Here is a 23265-nt window from a genome sequence, read left to right as displayed (position 1 = left end):
GGTTAGGGTTAGGGTTAGGGTCAGGGTTAGGGTTAGGGTTAGGGTCAGGGTTAGGGTTAGGGTCAGGGTTAGGGTTAAGTATGGTTTTGTTAAGGGTTAAGGTCAGGGTTAGGGTTAGGGTTAGGGTCAGGGTTAGGGTTAGGGTTAGGGTTAGGGTCAGGGTTAGGGTTAGGGTTAGGGTCAGGGTTAGGGTTAGGGTTAGGGTTAGTTAGGGTTTAGGGTTTGGGTTAGGGTTAAGTATGATTTGGTTAAGGGTTAGGGTCAGGGTTAGGGTTAGGGTTAGGGTCAGGGTTAGGGTTAGGGTTAGGGTCAGGGTTAGGGTTAGTAAAGTCATGGTTTGGGTTAGTGTGAGGGGCCACCTAATGTTGGAAAAAAACGCAAACGCGGTAAAAACGCACTAAAAACGCATACAAATGCATAAAAACGCTGCGTTTTTTTCATGCATGCTCATAAAAATGCTTGAAAAAAACGCAGCAGTTGTATGCTTTTGTATGCGTTTTTTCAATGCGTTTTTTTGCGGGAAAAACGCGCTGCAAAAAAAAGCAAGTGTGAAACTAGCCTTAGGCTGATGTCTGCATTCCTGGGTGAATGTGGACACCTCTGTCAGCAATGCCTGCATTTATGGGTAAGTAGTGACCTGCTGTAATTAAAATCACCACCTGGTGGAGGGCGGAGTTCTCGGTCAGTAAGCTAACATACAAAAGACAAAAAAACTGACTGGCACATCCAGACTAGTGTGAATAGGTGCATACCAAGAGGAGCAACCCCAATATACAATATACAAAGAAAGGTTGCACTCTATCATGCTAAAGCATGTCAATGTGGAATATGTGAAATTTGACATATTCCACATTGACATGCTTTAGCATGATAGAGTGCAACCTTTCTTTGTATACTTTGCCTGCTCCAGTCACACAAGTTGTGTGCTCATTTCTGCCATTCGCACCCCTCTCATCGACTTGCATTGATACACGGTGGAATTCCACCCTGCACATGTTGCGGCGACTGCGGCAGCAGCAACAAACCCTGACGCAGTATGTCATGTCGTATAGCCTGGGCCAACACAGTATGCAGATGGCGCATGTCACATTTACAGAGTGCACACAGATTAAGGACCTCTGCACCCTTCTGCACAGTTTTGAAATGGCTACTAAGATGGTTATCACTGATGCCGCCATCATCAGCATCACTATTCTGGTCATCTATATGCTGGAGTAGACTGAATAGCCAGCGGGAAGAGATGGTGGTCCTAGAAGAAGAGGAGGAAGCAGAGGAGGATGCAGAAGGGATAATATTGTTTTTAAGTTCAAGACTGTCGCCACACAGGTGGGTGCCAAGGGAGGGTGGATTACTGTGATCGATGAAGGCTGGTGATAACAGACAAGCTGTTATTGAAGGGGCAAGATCCAAGGAACAAATGGAGGAGAAAGAGGTGATGGGCGAGTAACTGTCAGATGAAGAGGATAATACTTCCCTCTCTGTTGTTTGTGGTTGGAGGGATGGGACGGAGGAAATGAGCCTCATTGTTACCCAGCCACCAACACAGCATGGGCTTGGACCTCATGGTAGAGCCCGACATATGAGTGCCTTCTTGCTGCACTATCTGCAACATGATCCCCGTATAGTTATGATTAGGAATAATGCTGACTACTGGGTTGCCACTTTATTAGATAAACGTTATAAAACCAAATTTTGCCAGATGGTTCGCACCCTAGAAAGGGAACAGCGAATGCTGGAGTATCAAAACACGCTTTTACACAACCTTAGGAGAGCTTTTCCCCAAGACAGCAGTGAAGCACACCATTCACATCGCAGCTGTAGACTTCCAACCTCCGGACCGTCAATTCTTCAACGCCAAAACATTAGCAGCAGCAGCAGTGAAAGTAGAAGAAGCAATTTCTGTGAGTCCTTTGACACTTTTTTAGGCCAACGCATGACGTGGGTTACTTGCTTACATATTTTACCCAAAATATTAACTAATACCTCTCATATTTTTTATGTGTTTTTTGCACTTTATTTTTCAGGGTGCAGTTGGGCCCATTCAGTCTTGTAAACTGTGGTGTCTGTTCACATGGGATGCATTTGGATGGCACTAGGCAGCCTGCCTGATCTAATAGTATGGGCGTAACTAATAGGCTGTTGGCCTGGATGCTGTGCATTCCCATTGTGTGAACAGCGCCGCATACAAGTCTTCATTGTGCATTAATATACCAAGCAACCGCCCCTCCACACATTGGTAGGTTGTGAGCGGTTGTCTCATCGGTATTCTTGCACCTGTGTTGCCGCCATCCTAACTATATGGGCGCACTCACCCTGATAGTGCATTTGTTTGGAGGTCTGGGCAGGTCGGCATCTCTGCTTTTTGCTGTTTTTGAACATTTGACATTTGCCTGAATTTTTATATCTACACATGATTTACACAAATTATATTTTCTTGTGGTAACTCTATACTATTTAACATTAGAAGCTGTGTATTTCTGTAATTATTTGTATGTACACATGATTGATTACCACTTCTGTCTCTGTAAAAACAATCCCCTTTAACCCCTTTCTGACATCGGGTGTAAATGTACGCTGATGTCGGACTCCCTCCTTTTGATGTGAGCCCCGGCGCTGAGCCCACATCTTTTCTCGCACATGATGGGCCAGAAACCCCGCACGTCAGTGACCCTGTCACGTGATCGCGGGTCACCGATGGGTTGGTATGACAACCAGAAGTCTCCAGCCGACCTCTATGGTTGTCACTGCCGGATCCTATGAGCGCTGCCCAGTGGTTGGCGCTCATAGCAAGTGAGCAACTCTGCTACATGCAGGTGATCTGATCATTGCTTGTATGTAGCAGAGCTAATCGGGTTATAGCAGTTTTTAACCTCCCATTGAGACTATTGAAGCATGCCTGTGGAGACATGGGGTGGTCAGCGTGCACCCTGGTCTGCTGGCTGAAACCAAATGGATCAGGGATCATTCCACCGAACGCCGGCTCTCCCTTTAACATGGGCATAATGCTACTCAGACAACGCACAGTGAGGGTAATGCAGTGTGGCAATGCTTTATTGTACCACAAAACAGGCAGATAACACATAGAACAGTCCCAGCAAAATACCCAACAGAGTGCACATTACAGAGTCTCATCCTTCCGCTGACTCGCTCCCAGGGTCGCTACCCCACCTGTGGCACGCACAGAGAGGAGGTAATGACAAGCGTAGGAAGATGACAATGCATTCAGTCATAGAATCATAGAATCGTAGAGTTGGAAGGGACCTCCTGGGCCATCTGGTCCAAGCCCCTGCTCAAAGCAGGATTCGCTATATCGTCCGAGTCAGATGTCTGTTCAGCCTCTGTTTGAAGACTTCCATTGAAGGAGAACTCACCACTTCTCATGGCAGCCTGTTCCACTCATTGATCACTCTAACTGTCATAAAGTTTTTTCTAATATCTAATCTGTGTCTCCTCCCATTAAGTTTCATCCCATTGCTTCTAGTCTTTCCTTGTGCAAATGAGAATAAAGTTGATCCTTCTACAATGTGACAGCCCTTTAGATATTTGTAGACAGCTATTAAGTCTCCTCTCAGTCTTCTCTTTTGCAAACTAAACATTCCCAAATCCTGCAACCTTTCCTCATAAGACAGGTTTTGCAGACCGGTCACCATTCTGGTCGCTCTTTTCTGAACTTGCTCCAGTTTGTTGATGTCTGTTTTAAAATGTGGTGCCCAAAACTGGACACAATATTCCAGATGAGGTCTGACCAAAGAGGAGTAGAGGGCAATAATGACTTCACGTGATCTAGACTGTATGCTTCTGTTAATACATCCTAGAATTGCATTTGCCTTTTTTGCTGCTGCATCACACTGTAGACTCATATTCAGTCTGTGATCTATTAGTATACCCAAGTCTTTTTCACATGTGCTGTTGCTTAGCCCTATTCCTCCCATTCTGTATACGCTTTTTTCATTTTTATTGCCCAGATGTAGTACTTTGCATTTCTCCCTGTTAAAAACCATTCTGTTAGTTGCTGCCCACTTCTCCAGTTTATTTATATCTTTTTGAATCCTCTCTCTCTCTTCTCTAGTATTAGCTATCCCTCCTAGCTTTGTGTCATCAGCAAATTTAATCAGTTTACCCTCAATTCCTTCATCTAAATCGTTGATAAAGATGTTAAACAATACAGGGCCCAGGACAGAGCCCTGTGGTACCCCACTTGAGACATTCTTCCAACTGGATGTGCAGCCACTTACAACCACCAAGGTAAAAGGCCAGTTGATCCGAGGATCACAACCTGGCTTCTCCAAACGTATCCATGGTTCAACGATAGTCAATGGAGCAGATCTGTATTCTTCCAACCGAGGCTGAAAACCCCTAGGTTGTTTCCTACCGAATGATAGATCTGAGTCCCTCGTGATGTAAAAACTATACGAAGTATATAGTTTTAAGTCTGGGGTCTGCCGATATGTGGCTAGTTTTCTGTTTCAGATAACATGATTTTAAATTTTTTTTTGTCCAGTCTCGCTTGAATATACGTCAATGTTAAATAGTCACCTGATGACGCCTTTGGTGAGGACAATGAAAGCAGTAGAAATAAGAGGCTTGGAGAGTGAGTGTGTTTACATCACCTCATCCTATATACTGAATTGTGGGGTATATGTTTTTTTTCTATTAGTCACCTTCTGACTAACCTTCAGGGGGTGAATTAAGGGTATAGTTTTCCATTTGGAATTAATAAAGTTTAGTTTTATCCTTTTTTCAGCAAACATGAGGAATGACAAGAGACAACCCATTTAAGAAAATTTAATTTTGGTTAAAACTATTCCAACATTATGAACATAAAAAAGGCTTCTCCCCTATGTGACGTTTCTGATGTTTATTAACAGCTGATTTCCAAGTAAAATATTGACTACATTAAGAAAATGAAAAAGGCTTCTCCCCTGTGTAACTGCTCTGATGTCTAACAAGAAGCGCTTTCCATTCAAAATATTTCCCACATTCTGAACAGGAAAAAGGCTTCTCCCCTGTGTAAGTTCTCTGTTGAGGTGGCTCAGTGTTAGTCCCTGGGTTCAACTCCTATCAAGGACAACATCTGCAAGGAGTTTGTATGTTCTCCCCATGTTTGCTTGGGTTTCGTCCCACATTCCAAAGACATACTGTTAGGGAATTTAATTTGTGAGCCCCATTGGGGACAGTGATGATAATGTGTGCAAACTGTAAAGGGCTGCGGAATAGGTTAGCGCTATATAAAAAGAAAGATTATTATTAGTAGTAAGATTCCATTTCTATTAATACATTTCCCACATTATGAACAGGAAAAATGGCTTCTCTGATGTGATCAAGATTTATTTTCCATTAAACATAAAGGAAGTTTCTCCCCTCTGTGAGTTATTTGGTGTGGAACAAGACTCCCTTTCTGGTTAAAAATTGTTCAACATTCTGAACATGAAAAAGGCTTCTCCCCTGGTGAGTTCTCTGGTGCCTAACACAATCTGATTTAGTGCAAAAACATTTCCCACATTCTGAACATGAAAAAGGCTTCTCCCCTGTGTGAGTTTTATGGTGATTAACCAAATCTGATTTCTGGTTAAAACATTTCCCACATTCTGAACAGGAAAAAGGCTTCTCCCTTGTGTGAGTTTTATGGTGATTAACCAATTGTGATTTCCAGTTAAAACATTTCCCACATTCTGAACAGGAAAAAGGCTTCTCCCCTGTGTGAGTTCTCTGGTGTCTAACAAAATGTGATTTAAGTGCAAAACATTTCCCACATTCTGAACAGGAAAAAGGCTTCTCCCCTGTGTGAGTTCTATGGTGATTAACCAAATCTGATTTCTGGATAAAACATTTCCCACATTCTGAACAGGAAAAAGGCTTCTCCCCTGTGTGAGTTCTATGGTGAGTAATCAGATCTGATTTCTGGTTAAAACATTTCCCACATTCTGAACAGGAAAAAGGCTTCTCCCCTGTGTGAGTTCTCTGGTGTCTAACAAAATGTGATTTAAGTGCAAAACATTTCCCACATTCTGAACAGGAAAAAAGCTTCTCCCCTGTGTGAGTTCTATGGTGATTAACCAAATCTGATTTCTGGATAAAACATTTCCCACATTCTGAACAGGAAAAAGGCTTCTCCCCTGTGTGAGTTCTATGGTGATTAATCAGATCTGATTTCCGGTTAAAACATTTTCCACATTCTGAACAGGAAAAAGGCTTCTCCCCTGTGTGAGTTCTCTGATGAGTAACAAAATGTGATTTCTGTATAAAACATTTCCCACATTCTGAACAGGAAAAAGGCTTCTCCCCTGTGTGAGTTCTATGGTGATTAACCAAATCTGATTTCAGCGTAAAACATTTCCCACATTCTGAACAGGAAAAAGGCTTCTCCCCTGTGTGAGTTCTATGGTGATTAACCAAATTTGATTTCAGTGTAAAACATTTCCCACATTCTGAACAGGAAAAAGGCTTCTCCCCTGTGTGAGTTCTATGGCGATTAACCAAATCTGATTTCCATGTAAAACATTTCCCACATTCTGAACATGAGAATGACTTTTTTGCTTTAGGAGCGGTTTGTTTTTTAATGCCTCTTTTGTGACATTGCTTTCCCTTATTACTCAGTAATGAATCAGAATATGGGACCTGTTTCATAGGATCAGATGACAGATCTTTGCTGTGAATGGATGATGATATATCTGGAGTAACAGCATTCACTTCAGTTGTATCTTGTAGGAGCTCAAGATCATCAGATTTAAAAATTGAAGATGTCAACTGTCCCTCTGATCTCCTGGTACAGTCATCTGCTAAGATAAAAAACAATTATTTATTAATAAAATATCCTTTAGTTTCATATTTTTGAACATTTCTACTTAAACTGTCCATAAAAATGGCAAGCTATGTAAAAAAACTTTAATTATTTACCAAGACAATGACTGTTCACAGTCTAATAGAAAACCTTGTTGGATGAACCAGTAGTGTGTGGTGTTCAACTGTTTGTATTCGATAATTGGGAGGCAGAATGAACAAAGAAACGAATCAATGTTATGTAGACGAAAATAATACCAATTCTCATCTCACAAAAAACAAGTCCCCACTCAGGTCCATCATCTGTCAATGGGAAAAACAGAGGTTCCCACACTATTAGTGGCTCAAAGGCTGTTGAAAAGCAACAAGGTTTCTATAAACCAATCCAGAAAAATCCGCTCTCACTTCGGAGTCTTGCAGTGTGCGCAAACAACATCTAGGATCCCTGTAATTAGCAATATTATAGTGAGAAGAACCCACTTAATTTTTGGTGTGTGTCTCCTGGAGCACAATCTGGGCACTATGTTCTGGGTAAGAAAATGGCAAATGTGTAATTTTCACTCCAACATCCACTGCATGTTAATTTCCGGAAAGTTGCTGTAGAGTCAAAATATTCACTCCTCCTACACACGTGGTCAAAATTGTTGGTACCCGTTGTTTAATGAAACCCACAATGGTCACAGAAATAACTTTAATCTGATAAAAGTAATAATTAAAAAATCTATGAAAATGAACAACTGAAAGTCAGACATTGCTTTTCAGCCATGCTTCCACAGAATTTAAAATAAATAAAACTCATGAAATAGGCCTGGACAGAAATGATGGTACCCTTAACTAAAATATTTTATTGCACAACCCTTGGAGGCAATTGTTGAAATAAAATGATTCCTGTAGCTGTCAATGAGACTTCTGCACCTCTCGACAGGTATTTTGGCCCACTCTTCAAGAGCAACTACTTCAGTTGTCTCGTGTTTGAAGGTTGCCTTTTCCAGACGGCATGTTCCAGCTCTTTCCAAAGATGCTCATTAGGATTTAGGTCAGGGCTCATAGAAGGCCACTTCAGAATAGTCCAATATTTTCCTCTTAGCCATTCTTGCATGTTTTTAGCTGTGTATTGTGTGTCATTATCCTGTATGACCTGCGACTGAGACCAAGCTATCTGACATTGGGCAGCACATTTCTCTCTAGAATCCCTTGATAGTCTTGAGATTTCATTGTACGATGGAGATTCTAGACACCCTGTGCCAGATGCAGCAAAGCAGCCCCATAACATAACAGAGCCTCCTCTATGTTTCACAGTAGGGACAGTGTTCTTTTTGTGATATGCTTCATTTTTCCATCTGAGAACATAGAGCTGACGTGCCTTGCCAGAAAGTTCCATTTTTGTCTCATCTGTCCATAGGACATTCTCCCAGAGGCTTTGTAGCTTGTCAACATGTAGTTTAGCAAATTCCAGTCTGATTTTTTTTCAACAATGGTGTCCACCTTGGTCGTCTCCCATGAAGTCCACTTTGGCTCATACAACGACGGATGGTGTGATCTGACACTGATGTTCCTTGAGCTTCAAGTTCACCTTTAATTTGTTTACAAGTTTTTCTGGGCTCTTTTGTTACCATTCATATTATCTGTCTCTTTGATTTGTCATCAATTTTCCTCCTGCGGCCACGTCCAGGGAGGTTGGGTACAGTCCTATGGATATTACATTTCTGAATAATATCTGCAACTTTAGTCACAGAAACATGAAGCTGCGTGGAGATTGTCTTATAACTTTTACCTGTAACATGTTTGTCTATAATTTTCCTTCTAATCTCCTGAGACATCTCTTTCCTTCGCTTCCTCTCGTCCATGTTGAGTGTGATACACACCATGTCACCACACAGCACAGTGAGTATCTGTAGCCTCTATACAGGCCGCTCACTGATTCCAGGATTGTAGACACCTGTGATGATAATTAGTGGACACACTGCGATTTACACATTCTGTGGAAGCATGGCTGAAAAGCAATGTCTGACTTTCATTTGTTCATTTTCATAGATTTTTTTATTTATTATTACTTTTGTCAGATTCAAGTTATTTCTGTGACCATTGTGGGTTTTTCTGTCATTAAACGAGGGGTACCAACAATTTTGACCCCGTGTGTAGAGATTATAACCATCAGTGAATTAATTTATAAAATGGAATCACTTTATGGGGATTTCTACTATTCTGGTTTTCTGTCATTTAGTTATATTAGGGCTTCTGCATATGGTGTGTCCAATCTCATCTGGGATCTGTTCCTGCTGTCCAGCTGGAGTAATCTGCTCCCTACTTCAGCCAATTGGAAAGTACCACACCCTACTAAAGCGCAAAGCACATGGCCGGAATCTGCCAGATACAGTGCTGTTCTCCTCTGGTTCAGTCCTCTGTGCTCAGCTTGTGGCTTGTGTATTTGTTTCCTGCTGTGACCGTGGCCCGTTTACTGACTACTCTTGTGTCTTCTGATTCTGTCCTTCTAGTTCTGACCCAGCTACCTGACTATTCTTCTCGCCATCTAACACCACAGAATAGCAGGTAACACCATGGTCCAAGCCTAGGGGTCCCAGTGTAAGTCCAGATTCCATGGAATGGTGTTAAAGGGCGATGCGCAAGGCAATCCTTGGGATATGGAAAGCAGAGAAGATAGAGCCAAGCATGTTCATGGTGGACATCTTTTGAGCTGCCAGGTGACCATGAACAGTGCTCCCAATACATTGTGTCTGCAAACTATTCCAGCTAGATCTGCATTCAAATAGCTAAATGGCGCTCCTTCCCTTCTGAACACTGCTATGTGCCCAGACAGTAGTGTACAACCGTATGTAGGGTATAGTGCGAAACTGGAAAATAATTTGTAAGATCCATTTGTTTTCTATTATCCTTTGTGAATAATTTACCACCACATAAAGTGACACACGTCAGATATTAATAATGGGGCCTGTTAGGAACACAAAACTGGCTGCAGGAAGAGGTTATATCAGAGGATTTTGGACACTACTGTAATCAAACACTGTGACTATAGACAATAACATCTACTGAAATGATCAAACTCCACAGTCTCCATCAGTAATAAATGAGCAGCTAGTGGTGAAACCTCTCTGGGGTAATTAGAGTATGGGGCTCGGTGACGTCACAATCTAAACTATCGTAAGGTCCAATATTTTCTGTCAGATGAGATTCATGGAGAAATATTACACATTTATAGAGAACTGTGTATAATAGTGCAGAGCTGAGATGTCTTAAAGGGAACCTGTCAGCAGGATTGTGCACAGTAACCTACAGACACTGTCAGGTCGGCGCCGTTGTACTGATTACATCGATACCTGGTGATGAAATCCGTCTTGTGGTTGTTGTGTAATCTGTATTTGTAGTTTTCAGTTAATGATATTCTCGTGCTCTGGGGCGGGGCTGTGGGCGGGGCTTTATGTGGTGCTCTGATTCCATATTCCTCTGTATTGGCTTATGACAGGTCGCTGATCCCTCACTGACCCGCCCCACATTATTACATAATGCATATAATAGCATTGATATTATTGCTGATTATGCCTATAATATTGTGGCTATTGTGAGGCTTAGAAAAAAAATTACATCCAGCAAAATGTCATCAGCGGCGCCAGCGCAGTAGCCTCAATCTCTTACTTATAGATGCTACTGCGCAGGCGCCACCATCGCCGGTGACATTTTGCTGGATGTAATACAGATTAATATGTAATCAGAGCACCACATAAAGCACATAATACCTTTCTTCAAGTGATTTTCTATCTTGTCAGCACATTCTACGTACGCTGTCATTTGGCTTTATAGTTACAGATCTGGGCAGGTAACGGTCAGCGTCTCCTAATGTGAAGGAGAGAATGGCTAATGAAATCAATTATTAACCCTTATATAAGTCACTTCAGATATGTTGTACCAAGATGGCGTCTGTGTCTTCAGACAACACCCTGGAAGGAATCCTTGGAATGCAGAAGCTGAGATACTGGATACCATATATGGAAGTGAAGGTGAATGGACCTATCATAGACTGACAGTGGTTACTCAGGAGATTGTGTGACACCCATTTCCTGTCTCTCTGTCTTGAGAATAAACTTCAGTTGTGTGCAAGCCTTTGCTGAGAAAGGAGTAGACATCTAACTGTGTGTTCGGTGTGACTCTTTAAGCGCACACTTGGCCTATATTGGGTCAGTACAAGCAATCATATAGATCTTGCTTTAAGGGATCACCCTCACACTAATCCCAGGGAGTAGGTGGATCCTCCAGATTGTAAGTTCTATAGAAAAGGGCTTTCACTGCCCAAAGTCATTTGAACATTTTTGGTTGGAGGAGAATGTTGTGGTCTAGAGGCAAAATGGTGATCATGGTAATACAGCCGGACTACACCACCGATAAAGCAGCCACAGCCGGTGACTGAGAGGAATCTGTGACTTCTCTGCATTTAGTGGTTACTACTCACCTGGGTAGTCATATGTGGGAATCTCCTCTTTACACCACTCATCACCCCTCACATATGTCTCTGTAGTATTAATATGGGTCAGATCTTCACCCTGAAACAAATATTGTAAAAGTCACCGACAGATGGAGAAGTCCCATCTATGATCAGCTCTAATCCTGCCATCTCCACCGCTCTCATTACACAAGTATAAAACATATAATACTGGTGGATAAAACAAGACTGAGCACAAGACCTTCACAGCCGTCTACACATCATAGGGGAGATCTCCTGACACCTTCTCTCCATCTACCTGATGATCCTGAGGAGCACTGGGATCTTCTTGGTTACAGTCCTGTGGAAGAAGAGGACGGGGACATCTCTCTGGTGTTGTCCTCTTACTGGATAGATCTGGAGGAAACACATACAGGGACTGAATTCATTCTCTACATACAGATAATTATAGGCCGTGTGTATTTAGTCCTGTCTATTACCTGGTGATGTGAGGGGCTGGGGAACCTCCATTATGACGTTCTTGTACAGATCTCTGTGTCCTTCTAAATACTCCCACTCCTCCATGGAGAAATAGACAGCGACATCCTGACACCTTATAGGAACCTGACACATACAATGATACCGTCATCCCCCGATCCCTTCATAGTGTTACTGTATAATGTCCCAGCATTCCCAGCAGTGTCACCTCTCCAGTCAGCAGCTCAATCATCTTGTAGATGAGTTCTAGGATCTTCTGGTCATTGATGTCCTCATGGATCAGGGGGTGAGGTGGAGGCACTGTGATTGGGCTCAGGGGTCTGCCACATCCCTCAGATACAGGGTCCTGACAGCGACCACTAGAGGTCTTCTTCACCACTGTGTAATCCTGGTTATGGAGAGACACATTAATAAATCTCACTACAGACATTCCCAGAGTCCTCACCTCTCCAGTTCTGTCCATCTGTTATTCCCATAGATAAGAATGATGTAATGTGACGTCATCAGAATCTCTCACCTCTCCAGTGAGACGGAAGAGGATCTCTAGGGTGAGGTGTAACATCCTCTCCGCCATCTTGTCTCTGTCCATATCCATCCTTGATGGGTAAATCAGGAAAATTTTCTTTTGTAGAAGATCTTCACTGAGAGGATCCGATATTGTAGAGACCTGAATGAGAAGAAGATGATCCGATGTAACATCATAAGAATCCTGTGTAATAATACAATTACTGGAGATAATAAGGGAAACATATGAGGAGATTTATTATCTTACAGGGTTTAGTTTTCTTCCCTGACATCTACTAATAAAACCTATATATTTAGGCCACAGACAACAAGCAGTTTCCTCCTCGGAGTCGGCAGCTGAACACGTTCCTCATAGACTCATCTTCCATAACGCTAATTCTCGTCTCATTACCGACCCTGGAATCGGCATTAGCAATACTGCAGGAGATATTCATTACACGCGACATGAGAAATAACTCCTTCATGATGAGGACGACATCTTCATCTCCTACTACGGCTCTAGAGACAGATGTGGCCAGAGTCGGTCACTGCCTCCATCCCCACCGGCCGTCTATATGAAGGTTTCCCGTCTTCCCCGCACTGGAATCTTCTATCCCGTTAGATCTCAGCTCTGAGTCACACACAGAAGTTTGAGGCTTTTAGAAAAGATTTTTAGTTTCCACAATCACAACGGACAGAAATGATCTGATCCCAAAGTCTCCATGTACAGTGATTTATGGGGATTATTTCTGGCCTTAGGCTTTCCCATATTACAGGAAAAACTCCAGAAAAAGCCGATATTAAAATGTTTCCAGAGAAAAATTGGCTCCAACAATTCTTGTAAGAAGAAAAAAAATATGCAAAAAGCAGAAGACACATTTTATAAATTTTAACATGTTAAACATTTATTAAAAAGAAATTAATCTTTTTGTGCCCCAGGACATAGATGAACACCGCAGGGACGGCACAGATGAGGCTGCAACAAAAACCCTGACAGTTTTACCACTTGCTGCTGTGAAAAGCAAACATGGCATCTAAGCAGGTGTGACAGAGTTTGGCTGAATGCCCCCCGCCTCCAAGTACTCGATAGTATGGGGCGGCCTAGTTACTGCGATACTTACATGCCTAATAATGGGGTCTGGGCTGCAATGTATGAAGGTCTATTAGGCCGGGCCAGAGGCAGCGTCCAATAAGTTACCTTATAACGCCCCCATACACATTAGACTAAAGTTCCATGAAAGCACTGATTTCGGGGGGTTTGGCCGACCATATAATGTATTTGGGGGCCTCCCGACAGATGATGTCAGGGCAGAGTAGGATCTGGCATCCTGAATTTCAGAGGATAATCCGTTTGTTCTTCCTGTAGATAATCCTCCTCTAGAGGAGTCTGGAGGCGACTCTCTCATACAGACCACAGGAAAGCTGGAATATTTGTGTGTATGGGGGAGTCGGGAGAGATCGCCGTCTGCCAAATGACCGATCAGCCAACTCTGATCTCATGTGTGTGGGGCCGTTAGTATTACACTGACAGGCAGTGATGATACACGGCACTACAGTAGTACAGGGCATCACCGGAGCCATCAGAGGCTTGTATGTTGTACGATCGCACTAAAAAAGGTTTAAAGGGGGAAAATATATCAGTTTCAGCAACAAAAAATATCTGTCACTATATGGAAAGCAGAGTCACTGCACAATGTTAGTTACGTCACGTCCATAACTACTTTATTATACTCTATTATCCTGTACACAGTGGAGTAGATAGAAATCACAGATCCCACAGCAATAGCTGGAATTGGACCCTCCAACGTAAAGAAAAAAAAATCTCTCTATCTATATACACTGCTCAAAAAAATAAAGGGAACACTTAAACAACAGAATATAACTCAAAGTAAATCAAACTTCTGTGACATCAAACTGTCCACTTAGGAAGCAACACTGATTGACAATCAATTTCACATGCTGTTGTGCAAATGGAATAGAGAACAGATGGAAATTATTGGCAATTATCAAGACACCCTCAATAAAGGAGTGGTTCTGCAGGTGGGGACCACAGACCACATCTCAGTACCAATGCGTCTGGCTGATGTTTTGGTCACTTTTGAATGTTGGTTGTGCTTTCACACTCATGGTAACATGAGACGGACTCTACAACCCACACAAGTGGCTCAGGTAGTGCAGCTCATCCAGGATGGCACATCAATGCAAGCTGTGGCAAGAAAGTTTGCTGTGTCTGTCAGCGTAGTGTCCAGAGGCTGGAGGCACTACTAGGAGACGGGCCAGTACACCAGGAGATGTGGAGGGGGTCGTATGAAGGCATCAACCCAGCAGCAGGACCGCTACCTCCACCTTTAAGCAAGGAGGAACAGGAGGAACACTGCCAGAGCCCTGCAAAATGATCTCCAGCAGGCCACAAATGTGCATGTGTCTGCACAAACAGTTAGAAACTGACTCCATTAGGATGGTCTGAGGGCCCGACGTCCACAGATGGGGGTTGTGCTCACAGCCCAACACCGTACAGGACGCTTGGCATTTGTCACAGAACACCGGGATTGGCAAATTCACCACTGGAGCCCTGTGCTCTTCACAGATGGAAGCAGGTTCACACTGAGCACATGTGACAGACGTGACAGAGTCTGGAGACGCCGTGGAGAGCGATCTGCTGCCTGCAACATCCTTCAGCATGACCGGTTTGGCAGTGGTCAGTAATGGTGCGGGGTGGCATTTCTTTGGAGGCCACACGATGTTGGGCTGTGAGCACAACCCCCATGGAGACACAATTGTGCCTTTACCTGGAGATAAATTCCCAGTGGGGGCAATTTCCAAAATGCAATAACTTAAGTGGGGAATTCAGCTCTTTTCACACTTAAGGGATCTGTATATGGAGTCTACAAACTACAGTGGGGAAATAAGGATTTGTTACGCTGACAATTTTGGGGCTAAAGTCACATTTTTGTGAGGAAATAAAGTAAAATTGTCATTTTTTCCTTCCACATTGCTTATATTCCTGTCACACTATCCGAATTCAGATATTGTCCTGTCAGAAAGGAGAATACAGGGAGCGAAAGGGTTAATAGGACTCACAGGAGGAACCGGCCCAGAAAGCAGAAGATCCAGGAGTGTCCCACATATATGACTGCTCTGTGCACAGGACCTGTGATGAGGTCACAGGAGGGGAGGAGTCAGCGGTCACATGATCAGGGGCCTCAGTGTGTGCAGGACTCAGTGTGCTGGAGCGCTCCCGATAATCAGCTGCGTGTGTCGCGCTGTGTGATAGTCACAGCACCTGCATGGAGAGCGACACATGCAGCTGATTATCGGGAGCGCTCCAGGGATCCGGGGTCCCGATGCAGCTATTCGGTAAGTGATATTAGCCAATAACAACTTCTCCGACGATATTCGCTCATCTCTAGTAATAACAGCTCAAAGACATTCACCAAACTTTTCATTAAGTTTAATAGTAAGACCCTATTAAATATTCAGCACCAGCGGGATGAAGCATTGACAGCGGCATGTAAAAGTGTGGGCGCCCCTGGTCAAAATGACCGTTATTGTGAGCAGTAGTAAGATGAAGATGAAATGATCTCTAAAAGGCCGAACCTCTAAGATCACACATGGCCTTTGTATTTTAGAGAAAAATAATAATACAAAAAAATATATATAGACTTTTTTACAATTTCATAATTGCAAAAAGGAAAAAGGGGCGATGCAAAACTTTGGGCACCTTTAGAGATTTGTGTACTGAGATAATTTTGATCAAGATTTCACACCTTAATTAGCTTGTTAGGGTTATGGTGAGATCACATGGTGACCAGGAGCTACAGTCTGAGGAAAGGGCTAAAAAACCTTCACTAGACCCCTGTACAGCTGTATAATGAGGCCCAGGCTTTATAGTGAAGGGACAGGAGTGAGGGCCTGATCCCAGGAGCTACAGTCTGAGGAAAGGGCTAAAAAGCCTTCACTAGACCCCTGTACAGCTGTATAATGAGGCTCAGGCTTTATAGTGAAGGGACAGGAGTGAGGACCTGTGCCCAGGAGCTACAGTCTGAGGAAAGGGCTAAAAAGCCTTCACTAGACCCCTGTACAGCTGTATAATGAGGCCCAGGCTTTATAGTGAAGGGACAGGAGTGAGGGCCTGTGCCCAGGAGCTACAGTCTGAGGAAAGGGCTAAAAAGCCTTCACTAGACCCCTGTACAGCTGTATAATGAGGCCCAGGCTTTATAGTGAAGGGACAGGAGTGAGGGCCTGTGCCCAGGAGCTACAGTCTGAGGAAAGGGCTAAAAAGCCTTCACTAGACCCCTGTACAGCTGTATAATGAGGCCCAGGCTTTATAGTGAAGGGACAGGAGTGAGGGCCTGATCCCAGGAGCTACAGTCTGAGGAAAGGGCTAAAAAGCCTTCACTAGACCCCTGTACAGCTGTATAATGAGGCCCAGGCTTTATAGTGAAGGGACAGGAGTGAGGGCCTGTGCCCAGGAGCTACAGTCTGAGGAAAGGGCTAAAAAGCCTTCACTAGACCCCTGTACAGCTGTATAATGAGGCCCAGGCTTTATAGTGAAGGGACAGGAGTGAGGGCCTGTGCCCAGGAGCTACAGTCTGAGGAAAGGGCTAAAAAGCCTTCACTAGACCCCTGTACAGCTGTATAATGAGGCCCAGGCTTTATAGTGAAGGGACAGGAGTGAGGGCCTGATCCCAGGAGCTACAGTCTGAGGAAAGGGCTAAAAAGCCTTCACTAGACCCCTGTACAGCTGTATAATGAGGCTCAGGCTTTATAGTGAAGGGACAGGAGTGAGGACCTGTGCCCAGGAGCTACAGTCTGAGGAAAGGGCTAAAAAGCCTTCACTAGACCCCTGTACAGCTGTATAATGAGGCCCAGGCTTTATAGTGAAGGGACAGGAGTGAGGGCCTGTGCCCAGGAGATACAGTCTGACTAAAGGGCTGAAAAGCCTTCACTAGACCCCTGTACAGCTGTATAATGAGGCCCAGGCTTTATAGTGAAGGGACAGGAGTGAGGGCCTGTTCCCAGGAGCTACAGTCTGAGGAAAGGGCTAAAAAGCCTTCACTAGACCCCTGTACAGCTGTATAATGAGGCCCAGGCTTTACAGTGAAGGGACAGGAGTGAGGGCCTGATCCCAGGAGCTACAGTCTGAGGAAAGGGCTAAAAAGCCTTCACTAGACCCCTGTACAGCTGTATAATGAGGCTCAGGCTTTATAGTGAAGGGACAGGAGTGAGGACCTGTGCCCAGGAGCTACAGTCTGAGGAAAGGGCTAAAAAGCCTTCACTAGACCCCTGTACAGCTGTATAATGAGGCCCAGGCTTTATAGTGAAGGGACAGGAGTGAGGGCCTGTGCCCAGGAGATACAGTCTGAGGAAAGGGCTGAAAAGCCTTCACTAGACCCCTGTACAGCTGTATAATGAGGCCCAGGCTTTATAGTGAAGGGACAGGAGTGAGGGCCTGTGCCCAGGAGCTACAGTCTGAGGAAAGGGCTAAAAAGCCTTCACTAGACCCCTGTACAGCTGTATAATGAGGCCCAGGCTTTATAGTGAAGGGACAGGAGTGAGGGCCTGTGCCCAGGAGCTACAGTCTGAGGAAAGGGCTAAAAAGCCTTCACTAGACCCCTGTACAGCTGTATAATGAGGCCCAGGCTCTATAGTGAAGGGACAGGAGTGAGGGCCTGATCCCAGGAGCTACAGTCTGAGGAAAGGGCTAAAAAGCCTTCACTAGACCCCTGTACAGCTGTATAATGAGGCCCAGGCTTTATAGTGAAGGGACAGGAGTGAGGGCCTGTGCCCAGGAGCTACAGTCTGAGGAAAGGGCTAAAAAGCCTTCACTAGACCCCTGTACAGCTGTATAATGAGGCCCAGGCTTTATAGTCAAGGGACAGGAGTGAGGGCCTGTGCCCAGGAGCTACAGTCTGAGGAAAGGGCTAAAAAGCCTTCACTAGACCCCTGTACAGCTGTATAATGAGGCCCAGGCTCTATAGTGAAGGGACAGGAGTGAGGGCCTGATCCCAGGAGCTACAGTCTGAGGAAAGGGCTAAAAAGCCTTCACTAGACCCCTGTACAGCTGTATAATGAGGCCCAGGCTTTATAGTGAAGGGACAGGAGTGAGTGCCTGATCCCAGGAGCTACAGACTGAGGAAAGGGCTAAAAAGCCTTCACTAGACCCCTGTACAGGTGTATAATGAGGCCCAGGCTTTATAGTGAAGGGACAGGAGTGAGGGCCTGTGCCCAGGAGCTACAGTCTGAGGAAAGGGCTAAAAAGCCTTCACTAGACCCCTGTACAGCTGGATAATGAGGCCCAGGCTTTATAGTGAAGGGACAGGAGTGAGGGCCTGTGCCCAGGAGCTACAGTCTGAGGAAAGGGCTAAAAAGCCTTCACTAGACCCCTGTACAGCTGGATAATGAGGCCCAGGCTTTATAGTGAAGGGACAGGAGTGAGGGCCTGTGCCCAGGAGCTACAGTCTGAGGAAAGAGCTAAAAAGCCTTCACTAGACCCCTGTACAGCTGTATAATGCGGCCCAGGCTTTATAGTGAAGGGAGAGGAGTGAGGGCCTGTTCCCAGGAGCTACAGTCTGAGGAAAGGGCTGAAAAGCCTTCACTAGACCCCTGTACAGCTGTATAATGAGGCCCAGGCTTTATAGTGAAGGGACAGGAGTGAGGGCCTGTTCCCAGGAGCTACAGTCTGAGGAAAGAGCTAAAAAGCCTTCACTAGACCCCTGTACAGCTGTATAATGAGGCCCAGGCTTTATAGTGAAGGGACAGGAGTGAGGGCCTGATCCCAGGAGCTACAGACTGAGGAAAGGGCTAAAAAGCCTTCACTAGACCCCTGTACAGGTGTATAATGAGGCCCAGGCTTTATAGTGAAGGGACAGGAGTGAGGTCCTGTGCCCAGGAGCTACAGTCTGAGGAAAGGGCTAAAAAGCCTTCACTAGACCCCTGTACAGCTGTATAATGAGGCCCAGGCTTTATAGTGAAGGGACAGGAGTGAGGGCCTGTGCCCAGGAGCTACAGTCTGAGGAAAGAGCTAAAAAGCCTTCACTAGACTCCTGTACAGCTGTATAATGAGGCCCAGGCTTTATAGTGAAGAGACAGGAGTGAGGGCCTGTGCCCTGGAGCTACAGTCTGAGGAAAGGGCTAAAAAGCCTTCACTAGACCCCTGTACAGCTGTATAATGAGGCCCAGGCTTTATAGTGAAGGGACAGGAGTGAGGGCCTGTTCCCAGGAGCTACAGTCTGAGGAAAGGGCTAAAAAGCCTTCACTAGACCCCTGTACAGCTGTATAATGAGGCCCAGGCTTTATAGTGAAGGGACAGGAGTGAGGGCTTGTGCCCAGGAGCTACAGTCTGAGGAAAGGGCTAAAAAGCCTTCACTAGACCCCTGTACAGCTGTATAATGAGGCCCAGGCTTTATAGTGAAGGGACAGGAGTGAGGGCCTGTGCCCAGGAGCTACAGTCTGAGGAAAGGGCTAAAAAGCCTTCACTAGACCCCTGTACAGCTGTATAATGAGGCCCAGGCTCTATAGTGAAGGGAAAAGAGTGAGGGCCTGTACCCAGGAACTACAGTCTGAGGAAAGGGCTAAAAAGCCTTCACTAGACCCCAGTACAGCTGTATAATGAGGCCCAGCCTTTATAGTGAAGGGACAGGAGTGAGGGCCTGTGCCCAGGAGCTACAGTCTGAGGAAAGGGCTAAAAAGCCTTCACTAGACCCCTGTACAGCTGTATAATGAGGCCCAGGCTTTATAGTGAAGGGACAGGAGTGAGGGCCTGATCCCAGGAGCTACAGTCTGAGGAAAGGGCTAAAAAGCCTTCACTAGACCCCTGTACAGCTGTATAATGAGGCCCAGGCTTTATAGTGAAGGGACAGGAGTGAGGGCCTGTGCCCAGGAGCTACAGTCTGAGGAAAGGGCTAAAAAGCCTTCACTAGACCCCTGTACAGCTGTATAATGAGGCCCAGGCTTTATAGTGAAGGGACAGGAGGGAGACAAGTGGGGAAAGGAGCCAGAAGAGCCGGACTGCCCATCACTAACCTGCAGAGCCGCACTCCACATATATGGCTGCTTTGTGCACAGGACCTGTGATGAGGTCACAGGAGGGGAGGAGTCAGGGGTCACATGATCTCCGGAGTGCAGACCACCATGGAGCCTTCTCCTCAGTCAGTGACATTCCCGCCATTATTCTACTGGCACAATTACTCCGCGCCGCCTTCTCTACACAGTGTTATGTGTGGAATGTAACGTGTGATTTCTCTGGAGGGAAATAGACCCCACACATGAGGGAATTCTCACCAGTTACTGGCCGTCTACTATATGGCGGCATTTGATTGTGCTATCGACTCCACACCAGGGGCTAAAATGCCCAAATCTCTAAAGTAACCGCTATAAGAGAAGATATAACAAATTTCCCCTAAACTCACACAGCGGAGGAGGCCTCACTTGGAGCAATGTGACTCGCGCACAGAAAATCTATTCCCGGTTCTGTGATAAGTTATCGGCCGACAGGAAGAAGAAAGGTCTGAATTACAGCCCAGACTGGAGGAGAAACTGCAGGAGTTAGAATTGGCCAATCAGCGCTCTTCACCCCTATACTTATCTACACAAATACAAGATATGAAATGACAATTAGACGCCATTCTCACCACCAGAACGGAGAGGCGCTAACTTGGAGTAAAGCCGCGTTTTATCACCATGCCAATAAGCCTAATAAGATGCCGCTCGTAAGCTCAGAATGAGAGAGTCACTGCATATAATCTCCTCTATAAAAGACCCTAAGGGTCAGACCTCAGCCCACCCCGATGTCATGTATAGCACTTATAATGAATACCCCCAGAGTTTGTATTCCCCCCACAATCACCCCCCTCACTACTGGAGTCATTCCTTCACACACTACATCTACCTAACCTGACTGAGTCCGCGGCACAACAACTCCATTTACACATCTCTGAGGAGGAAATAGTTTCATCAATCAAAAAACTAAAAAGAGGAAAGGCCCCGGGGCCGGATGGTCTTACAGCAATATATTATAAAAAATGCGGCGATGTGCTGACACCACATATAAAAACCTCTGTAATTCACTACTAAATGGCTCACAGCTGCCCCCTGAGCTCTACGTGGCGCATGTAACCGTAATCCCTAATCCTAAGAAAGATCATCTCACCACAAATTATAGACCTATATCCCTCTTATACATTGACTTCAGAATCTTTACATCCATTGTGACTGACAGGATCATTAAAATCCTCCCTCACCTCATCCATCGGGGTCAGGTTGGTTTTATACCAGCGCGACAGGCCCCAGATAATATTAGGAGAGCGTTAAATATTATTCATACAACTAACCTACAGCGAAAGCGACTTCTCCTGCTTGCATTAGATATTGAGAGGGCTTTCGATTCGGTGTCCTGGACGTATCTCTTTACGGTTCTATCGGAAGTCGGATTCTCCCCTAAACTTATAAAGTGCCTCCAATTGTTATATGACAGCCCTATCGCTTATGTAAAACTCCCGTCACCACATCCCCCTCCAATTAATATTCAGAGGGTACCAGGCAGGGCTGTCCTCTATCTCCGGATCTTTTTGCACTTGCAATGGAACCCATTGTGGAAGCAATAAGGAGAGATCAGAATATCCTGGGCCCTGAGAATATGGGAGACCACTATAAAGTCAGCCTCTTTGCGGATGATCTCCTGCTAACATTAATAAGTCCCCACACTACACTCCCTCACTTGTTTTCTCTCCTTCACGAATTTGAGAAGATTTCAGGGTTTAAGATTAACATTGATAAATCCGAAGCATTATTTGTAAATTTTCCTAAGAGCAAACTAATATAGCCTCCCATTTTGGGTTTATACACAAAGAACATTATCTAACATATCTGGGTATCAACTTAACAGCCAACAGGTCACCTCTGTTTAGGAGGAATTACACTCCACAGATCCAAAACTTCCAGAGAGACCTCGATAGATGGACTTCCTCAGAGTTACCCTGGCTCGGCAGAATACATGCATTAAAAATGGTGTCACTGCCTCGCTTCTTATATCTATTTAGGTCCCTCCCAATTATGGTACCAGCCAGAACGTTCCCTCATTTACACTCTACGATGTCTATGTTTCTTTGGCTAGGAAAACAACCCAGAATTGTGCAAAAACTTATGTTCCATCACAGAAAAGAAGGGGGTTTATCCCTCCCTAATTTTACACTTTATTACAAGTCGGCACAGATTGCTCCATTAATAAGTGCGTGTTCATATCCCAATAGTCCGAGATGGGTTATTCTGGAATCATTTCTCTCCAAACCATTCTCTTTATCAGGCCTAATGTGGACCACAGACCGACTTCCACGGGGGTTAATGAATGTGGCTCCTTTTACAGAAATACATGCAACCACAGCTCCGGTTCTGAGTATCGGTGGCAGTGCCGGGTGTTGATGCGAGAGACTCGTGCGAGTTTCTCACATCACACACAGTAGTGTGATCCCGGCTTTACATGTCTACTCTTCTCAGTAAAGGCTTGCACAAAACTCAAGTTTATTCTCAAAAGAAACGAAATAGCCATTCTCTCCATCACATTAGGAGACGCTGACCGTTACCTGCCCAGATCTGTAACTATAAAGCCAAATGACAGCGTACGTAGAATGTGCTGACAAGATAGAAAATCACTTGGAGAAAAATCTTATGCTGGGCCTGTAAGAGAAAGCGGAGGGTGATGATGCTGTTGGCTTCCTAGATCCCTGAGATCTTATCGGATGAATCTTCTCTCCCTTCTGTGCTGCTGAATGTCTCATGGTCCCTACAAGACCAGGTCCAGTCTTTCTGGCCAAACTTCCCTTTTATGAGCGACACCAGTAAATGTGCAGTGAGGCCAAGTGTGAATTTCTGTCCAATAGCAGCAGAGTTTCCCTTTATCCTGACTTTTCCATTTGTATTAAAACCAACTAACTTCAGGAGGATTGTGATAATCTCCAGGACAAACATTCCACCTGTGCCATGATAGATCTCTAAGCTGTGCGTGGCTGATGGCTGTAATATACATTTATTCCCGCCTGCAGATGTGTTGGCTC

General features: G+C 44.8%; 1 protein-coding gene across 1 annotated transcript in view; it reads right to left on the bottom strand.

The window, feature by feature from the left end:
- Nucleotides 1-4769: 4769 nt before the first annotated feature.
- The window catches only part of LOC141101532 (uncharacterized), a 29654-nt gene continuing 11158 nt past the window's right edge, over nt 4770-23265 (bottom strand). The window contains exon 2 of the mRNA XM_073590656.1: nt 4770-6512. Coding sequence (XP_073446757.1) covers nt 5371-6512 — 1142 coding nt within the window. The 3' untranslated portion in view covers nt 4770-5370. The remainder of the gene's footprint in view (nt 6513-23265) is intronic.

Source organism: Dendrobates tinctorius, unplaced genomic scaffold (assembly GCF_039654945.1).
Source record: "Dendrobates tinctorius isolate UK_male_01 unplaced genomic scaffold, ASM3965494v1 ptg000119l, whole genome shotgun sequence".
Classification (NCBI taxonomy): domain Eukaryota; kingdom Metazoa; phylum Chordata; class Amphibia; order Anura; family Dendrobatidae; genus Dendrobates; species Dendrobates tinctorius.
This window is presented reverse-complemented; position numbering and strand designations above follow the sequence as displayed.